The sequence below is a fragment of the Ochotona curzoniae genome, unplaced genomic scaffold (assembly GCF_017591425.1).
Source record: "Ochotona curzoniae isolate NIBS_2020 unplaced genomic scaffold, NIBS_Ocur_1.0 contig_3520, whole genome shotgun sequence".
NCBI lineage: Eukaryota > Metazoa > Chordata > Mammalia > Lagomorpha > Ochotonidae > Ochotona > Ochotona curzoniae.
The window spans coordinates 6805891-6814217 of record NW_024465894.1 but is presented as its reverse complement, the minus strand read 5'-3'; the positions used below and the strand labels follow the sequence as shown (position 1 = coordinate 6814217).

The 8327-nt window shown below is 62.7% G+C and overlaps 1 protein-coding gene across 1 annotated transcript; it reads left to right on the top strand.

The window, feature by feature from the left end:
* The first annotated feature begins 253 nt into the window (after window positions 1-253).
* On the top strand, window positions 254-7695 carry RBPJL (recombination signal binding protein for immunoglobulin kappa J region like). The gene is made up of 12 exons (XM_040981239.1): window positions 254-275; window positions 1222-1330; window positions 2298-2423; window positions 3052-3122; window positions 3252-3367; window positions 3536-3710; window positions 5352-5489; window positions 5851-5960; window positions 6176-6328; window positions 6973-7128; window positions 7224-7327; window positions 7425-7695. Exons 1-12 carry the CDS (start codon window positions 254-256, stop codon window positions 7693-7695), a joined length of 1551 nt encoding a protein of 516 aa, XP_040837173.1.
* The last annotated feature ends 632 nt before the right edge of the window (window positions 7696-8327 follow it).

Genomic DNA, 8327 nt, shown 5'->3' with positions numbered 1-8327 from the left:
GCGTTCTCCTGAAAGGCCGCCAGGGGACGCCCGCTAGGCCTGACCGTGACCGCTCAGTGGCCGTGGGAAGCCCACATCTGCCCAACAGGTGTCCCTGCCCAAAGCAAACAGGGGGACCGGGAGCCCCGGGACCTTGGAGATAAGGCCTGAACAGGATATACGTGGCGCGAGGACCGCGGGGCAGGGCTGTGCACGACGGTTCCAGAGACTGCACCCCCTGAGACCCTTTCGGAAGGCGACGGCCTGAGCGGTCATGGACTCTCTGGGGACGACAGGTGAGCGACCCTCGCTGTGCATCATCCATGGCGCGGAGAGAAACACAGAGGCCCGGGAAGACAGCCCACCCAGCCGCGGAGGCAGGACTGGAACCTGGCTGCCAGGCTCGCTCCTGGCTGCAGGGCAATACTCCTGGGAGCCACCGCGCGCCCCCTGCTCCCCGCGCCAGCGGTCAGGCCGCCGCAGTTCGTGCTCCGCTGCGGTTCCTCCGCAGAGGGGCCCGCGCCCCTGACGCGCCGCAGCCCCGCCCTCAGCGGCCCTGAATGCGCCTATTCTGCTGCTCGCTGCAGGCCGCCTTCCTGCCCCGGATTCTTCTCCCCCTTTGCCTTCCAGGCCTGGTGCAGGAACAAAAAAAAAAAACCTCTGGCAGGGCCTTTGGTGGGAGTGTGACTGAGCCCGACGTGCCAGCGACTGGCGGAGGTGGGAGGACGGGAGGCCTTCTCCAGCCCGGGGCGCAGGACTGTCTGCACAGCCCAACCTCTCCCAGCCACCCCGCGTCCCCCGTCCCGATGAAGTCCCCACGAAGTCCCCACGTTGCTGCCCCAGGCCTGAACCCACCTCGCTTCCAGCCCAGAAGCCCTCTCCCCTTTCCACAGAGGAAGGGACGGGGTCCCCACCCAGACCACACGGCTGACTTCTAGCCCCGGCTTCTCCTCCCGGAGCTGGCCTTTGTGTGAAAGACACAAACCTGGCGTCGCCCTGCGCGAAGGGGCGGCGGGCTGGCCCGGGGACGACGGGGCAGTGAGCAACTGTCCTGGCACCGGCCAAGAAGCCCACACCTTGGGGGTGTCCTGGGGCGCTGCTGGGGTGGGTGGGAACGAGGCGAGGGAGGGAAGGGTTTTCTAATGTGCGGGTGCACGTGGAAGCGACTTGAGGGATCTAGATGGAGGACACTGCGGGTCAGATCGGGGTCACTGTGAGCAGCTACAAATCCGGCCCCCGCAGGTCCCCCGGCGACCCCGAGCTCTCTGACTCACCTGAGCCTGCGGGACAGCTCCGAGGCGCGGCCGCAGAACCGGGCCGACGGGCGGAGCCTCGCGGGCGGCTGGAGCAGGTAACGGCGCGGGCAGCGGGCCCGAGGTGGGAACTGCCAGGCGGCTGGGGCGGGCCGAGGCGGCGGGCGCATTTAACCCAGGCGGCCGCGACCCCTCCCACTGGCAGGGGGCGAGCCCCCCTCGCCTTCCTCCGTGGGCCGGGGCGGAGCCCGCGCTGCGCCCCCAACGCCCAGCACCCTCGGAGCAGCCGCGGGAGCCGGGCGGCGACGCTCTCGGCGCCTGGAATGCGCTGGAAGGCGGCGAGGCTCTTCCCTGCGGAGAGCCCCAAGAGGCGGAGCGGCCCTGCAGCTGGCAGCCGCCCGCCTGGACCGGCTTCGGAGGGCGCGGCACGCTGGTCCTCGTGCTCCCTTCCAGGAGCTAGGAGAGGTCGGGCCGAGAGGGCACGGGGCGCCAAGGTTAGCCTCAAGGGTCCCGGCCCTGTCCGTGACCTGGCTCCCTCCACTGGGCCAATGCAATCGCTCTCCCGCTCTGAACCTAGGGGAGGGTGAGTGGACCCAGCAAGGGATTCGAAGACCCCCTCCCTTCCCCTCCACCCTAATTCTCGGGCTGTCCAGGGTGGCCGGCATCTCTCTGCCACCTATACTCCTATAGGCCAGGCCCGTCCTGCGTTCCCAACCTGTGTGTGCACCACGCAGCCAGCACTCACATCCCGGGCTCCTTGGGTGCCTGCACAAACGCGGCCTTTGAGTAGCACTGCAGTTTTGCAAGGCTCGGGACTGCAAAGGGTGGGACCTTGGTGGCCCGGTGACTTCTGTGCGGTTCTCTGTGCATACCGCAACACAAGCATCTAACCCACGCCTCGGGATCACGCCCCCACTCCACCAAGCTCCCTTTCTTTTCCTGACCTTGAGGGTGCCTCCATTTGCTGCCCCCAGCCCGAGCTGCTGGGATCCACAGCACGTGGTCCCCTGCCTACCACCCGCGGGCGTAGCACCAGTGGCCTCTCGCACTTCCCCACCCCTCCAGGTCGTCCCCGGAGCACGGCTCCGTCCTGAAGGCAGGTGTGCGCACATGCCTGCAGCAGCCGTGCCAGCAAACGGTGCGGATCCTGCACGCCAAGGTGGCCCAGAAATCCTACGGAAACGAGAAGCGGTAGGTGGAGCTGCAGCTCTAGGGTCCCTGCGTGGGGGGGGGGGGGTCGGGGGACCGCAGGGAAAGCCTAGGGCTCCGGGCGCCCACCACCACCACCCAGGGGCCCTCGGCTGTGCTGCTGCTGTAGGCATTCATTCAGCAGAACAGGTGACTGGTGGAAAGCAAACTAGAGAGCTCAGGGAGGTGGGACGCCTTTTAGGAGGTGTCATCTGATTGAGAAGAGAATGCAGACCCCTGGGGCAAGGCTGGCTAGGTCTGCTCAGCTACAAAAGAACTCAGAGTAGCTGGTGTGAGAACCCGAGGAAGGAGGAGGAGGGGATCCATGGAAGAAGTAAGCAGGGAGTATATCATGGAGGATGGGAGGGGGTGGCAGGGACACCCCACACCCCAGCTGGCCGGGGCAAAGATAACGGGCTGGAACTAAGGCCAAACTGGCTTGGTGGGGCGCACGGGACTCCCTGGGGGTTTGAATGGTGTCCCCTGCTCCCCCCAAAAAACACTAAAAAGGCTTGGATGCCAATGAGGTTCCCGGCCACGGAGAGAGGAGGAGAAAGGGGTGTCTGGGGTCTGTGGCCCTGGAGACGCGTGCAGGTGGATGCAGGAACCTGGCGCCCACGTGTCTCCGCAGCTTCTTCTGCCCCCCTCCCTGTGTCTACCTCGCCGGACCCGGCTGGAGGGTGAAGCCAGTGCCAGGCCAAGGTGAGGCTCGCGTGCGCCGGGCGGACGGGTGCCCTCGGGAAGGTGGGTAAGCGCACTCCGCCTGCGCCCTCTGCCGTCCCGGCACGCGCCCCGAGCGCTCTCCCAGGCCCTGGTCGCGCGCCTTTGCAGCCCACCCGGCGGCGGAGACCGGGCCGAGCGTCTGCGGCTACATGGGGCTGGACGGCGCGGCAGGCAGCGCGGCCGAGACGCAGCGGCTGAATTTCGAGGAGCAGCCGGATTCCAGGGTAAGGGCGCACGGGGCGGGGTACCCCCTGCTCCCCATCCCTGCCTGTCCCTGGAGGGGAGGGTGGCCGCCTCGAGGGTCGCCCCCACCTCTCGGGGCGGGGAGCCTGTGACCGTGGCAATGGCAGGGGCCCCGGGGGGAGACAGCCGCCTCCCCACCAATCCTCCAGGAGTTCGGCTGCGCCAAGACCCTGTACATCTCGGACGCGGACAAGAGGAAGCACTTCCGGCTGGTGCTGCGGCTGGTGCTGCGAGGGGGCCGGGAACTGGGCACCTTCCACAGCCGCCTCATCAAGGTCATCTCCAAGCCCTCGCAGAAGAAACAGTCGCTGAAAAACACCGACTGTGAGAGCAGCGCGGCCGAGGCGGGGAACAGGCTGGACCGGCGAGGGGCGGGGCCCGAGGGCCGGGGAGGGGCTTCGGCGGGGTGGGCGTGGTCGGAGCCGGAGGGCGGGGCCTCGGGCGAGAAAGGGGCGGGTCTGCCGATGGGTGTGGCTCAGGCCGGGAACCGAGGGACTGCAGCAGAGGACCCAGAGACAGGGTAGTGGTGAGGGGGTCTCCTTAAAGGTCGGAGTTGGGGACGCAGAACGGGCAGAAAAGATCAGCATGTGCTGACCTAGGGACGGAGTGAGATTGGAGATACAGGGGTGGAGGAAATCCGATTGGAAACATTTGTGGAGTTCCTGCAGCGGCTTGGTTCTGCCCTGGGCATGGGGGTCCCCCAAGGCCTCTAGAGGGAGATACACGCAGCAGGTGCAAAAAGCGACTGGAGACCAGCACGGCTGTGCACGCCTCAGGGCTGGCGGCTCTGCGAATCGATTTTTGTGAAAGCCAGGACGACCAAGCCAGCACTACCTCTGGCTTGCAGGGGGAGTAGAAAGGGGCGCATCCCTGGAGGACACTTACTTGCTCTGTGCTACTTGATGCTTCCCCGTCCCAGTCCCAGTTATTGTAGGCAGGAACCACCAGGCTTGCCACATTTATCCCTATGGCCCCCCAGACTTGCCTGGGGCTACCCTGACTAGCCTGTGGCTCAGGTAGCAAGTGACCTGGAGTCCGCGTGGCTGTGGGACCACACTAAAATCCTTCAGATGGCTCCGGCTGGACCTAGGTACAGAAAAGGGCCAGGCAATGGCTTGGTGTGATGCCTCGGGGTGCAGACTCTGGAGCCCAGTGCCATGGGTTTGAATCCTGGCTGTGTCACTTGGTAGCAGCCCACTCTTGATCAAGTCACTGTCTTGATAGCAGAGAACAGTCCGGGAAGGCTGTGAAAAATGGAATGAAAGTAGAAGTCTACTTGGGATAAAAAAAAAATGAAACCCATGTGTACATGGGTCTTCAACACTTTCAAGGGAAAAAATGCATGGATTTCAAAACTTCCTTGCATCCAAGTAAATACAGAATTTTTGGAGTGCTCCCCTATGTTTGCCTTGCAGGGCTGTTTATTGGAAAAAATCAAATGAGCCAAGATGCTTAAGGCTTTGCAAGGTGCACAGTGAATGCCACCTCTTAGCAAATGGGTAGGGGACTGGCATTGCACATGCATGGCACACCTACAGTGCATCCAGATAAGCTGAGAGAACTGGAATTACCACCTCATGGATGAAGGCCAGGCAGAAATCAGATCTGTGACTCTGAACTCAGCAGAGAGCACTGCCTCCTCTGGGAAGGCCTCCTTGGATGTACCATCTGACCCTTGCTAGCCCCATCTTCCTTCCCTCCAAAACTGTGATGTCCCATGGCAAAGCCTTTGGTGCCCAGTGCCCAGCCCAGAGTAGACACTCAGAGACTGTTTGTCTCCCTCTGTCACACTGAAGGACACCCAGGCAGCCCAGACCTAGGCCGACAGTAGGCCCTAGGCCAGAGGACCGCAGTGTGTCTAGGCTGGCAGGCACACCTGCCAGGCTGGCCCAGAGGATTGGATGTCATCAGTGTGTGTGTCCAGTGCCAGGCTGGTCTGGGGCACTGACCCCCCTCCCTTTGCAGTGTGCATCTCCTCGGGCTCCAAGGTCTCGCTCTTCAACCGCCTGCGTTCCCAGACGGTGTCTACGCGTTACCTCTCTGTGGAGGACGGGGCCTTCGTGGCCAGCGCGAGACAGTGGGCCGCCTTCACGCTGCATCTGGGTAAGCTCATCCGCAGAGCTGGGTACTCCTGCAGTGCCCACCGCTGGGGCTCTGAGATGCAAGATGCCACCCTTAGTCCCATGGCGGGTGCTGGTGCCTGAGCCCAGCTACCCTGACTCCAATGCCCATGTTTTTCCCTCATGCTAGCTGAGCTGCCTCCCCCCAGCCCCTGTCCCAAAGGACGCATGTCTTCCACATTGGCCACGAAGGACGGCTGTGGCCTGGGAAACAGTAGCCTTAGTACTGCTGCCCTGCATGCTGACCCTCCCCACAAGGTCCGGGGGTGTCATGAGGCGGGGCCAGAGGCAGGGCAGGACTTCGAAGCCTTTGATCCTCTCTCGCTGGCTTGCTGTGCCCCCAGCTGATGAGCACTGCACCCAAGGAGACTTCCCGCCTCGAGAGGGCTACGTGCGCTACGGCTCCCAGGTGCAGCTGGTGTGCACGGTAACCGGCATCACGCTGCCCCCCATGGTATGATGAGGGAGGACCCTTCCCCGGCTGTGCAAAAGGGGTGGCATGTATGGGCAGAGTTGTAGGTTGAGCCCCAAGCCACACAGACGCCATTTCCCACTCAGAGCTCTGTGGGACTATGGGGAAGTCAGGAAGGAAGTTGCAGGTGCTCACGTGGCTGGTGCAGTGGCAGAGTTGGTGTCACCAATCCCACCATTCTCCCCCATCTGTGGCAGATCATCCGCAAAGTAGCCAAGCAGTGTGCACTCCTGGACGTGGATGAGCCCATCTCACAGCTGCACAAGTGTGCCTTCCAGTTCCCCGGCGGGTCCCCGGGAGGAGGTGGCACTTACCTGTGCCTTGCCACGGAGAAGGTGGTACAGTTCCAGGTGAGACACCCATGATGTCAGCCCTGGAGAGACTGCCGAGAACCTAAGATTCTCTGCGTGCCCAGCATGGTCGCTCCCTCACCGAGCAGGACTGCCTTCCAGGGGCGCTGGGGCCCCAGCCCACCCAGGGCAGAGCCCACAGGAGGTGGGGAAGCAGTCGCAAGGGGTACTCTCCAGCAACGCCACTCCTTTCCCACACATGCCAGGGCCGTGTAAATCTGGCTTGAATCGTCAAACGGAATAAGAATGACAATACTGAATGGGTCAAGACGGTTGGAAGGATTGGATATTAACACAGAATCACAGAATGCCGGAAACAATGAGGCTGATTAAGCCAGAGAACTCCCAAGGGAAAGGATTCATAGAATGTTAGGAGACAAGATTATAATTCGTAGGAATTAGCTATCATTGTTGTTGAGAAATGATTTCCTTCCCAAAGAATGTGAAGGTGGTGAAATGTCAGGGCAGTTGAATTGCATGATGTTGTGAAATAGCGTTCTGGAGTCCTTGAGGAATGAGGACGTGGAAGCATGACTGACTCACCGAGATTCCCTAGGGCTGAGTGGGTCGTGCCCAAGCTCAGGGCAGGTGGAAGTGAAGTGCGGGTACTTGCTGGCACCCCATCCCTGTGCTCTCCCCCCAAGGCCTCTGCCTGCCCCAAGGAGGCGAACAAGACACTGCTCAACGACAGCTCCTGCTGGACCATCATTGGCACCGAGTCGGTGGAGTTCTCCTTCAACACCAGCCTGGCGTGCCCACGGGAGCCGGTTACCCCCGTGCCTCTCATCAGCGCTCTGGAGGTGAATTCCGGCCCAGAAGGGACACGCGGGGCGGGGGAGGGGGCACTCGCACCAGAGGGAGGCTCATAGCTTCGGATCCCTCTCTGTCCTCCCAGCTCAGTGGCGGGGGAGACGTGGCCACCCTGGAGCTCCACGGGGAGAACTTCCACACAGGGCTCAAGGTGTGGTTTGGGGACGTGGAAGCAGAAACCATGTACAGGTAGGGGTTATGAGGAAGTGGGTGTGGCGGGGGGCAGCTAACGGGCTTGTCCAGGTTCCAGCAGCCCTAAGCCCCGGTGCTGCAACACCCACAGGAGCCCGCGGTCCCTGATGTGCGTGGTACCCGACGTGGCCGCCTTTGGCAGCGACTGGCGCTGGCTGCGCATGCCCATCACGGTGCCCGTGAGCCTGGTGCGCACCGACGGCCTCTTCTACCCTAGCGACTTCTCCTTCACTTACACCCCCGAGTACGGCGGGGGGCCCCAAGCCCCCGGACTCCCCGAGCCTGCAGCCGACGCCGACGCGCTACTGGAGAGCATCCACTATGAGTTCACTCGCACCAACTTCCACCTCTTTGTCCATACCTAGGGCTCCACCAGCTCCCCAGCGCTTCGCTGCGGGAGCCAGGGCTGCAGAAGGCTTGCCTGTGTCCTGGCACTACCTGCCCCGGGTCTCGTTTAGTGCTCCTCCGTGCTCGGCCCTTCTCACTTGGTCTCTAAAGCCTTCTGCTGGGGCCTCTGTCAGCTCACGCAGTACTCCCTCCCTGAGTCTGCCCCAATGCCCCTGGGGGTTCCATCTCTCTCCCTTCTCTGGGCTGTCCCTGTGTGTCACTCAGTTTCCCACTCTGAGCGACCTGTGTGTCCCTATGAAGAAGCAACACGTGGTTTTGTACACCCAGGCAGGGGACGTAGGTTCCCAGGACAATGTCCTGGCACGCCAAGCCCTGCTTGGAGTCCTGGGCTCCCTCTGGAGCATGAGGTCTCCCCTGGAAGGTTCTGGAACACCAAGTGCCCCTCCAGCTTTGTAGCTGGAACAGCAGCCAGTGCTTCTGGTTCAGTTGCCAACTCCCCTCCCCCCAAACCCTGTCCCTTCTGCAGGCCCAGTAAGTTTAATTCTGAGACGGGATTCCTATGCTGTGCTAGAATCAACCCCCTCCCAAGGCAGGATCTCAACTGCGCTCTATCTCCCCAAGGAAGAGGGCGCCCCACTGGACCCCCACC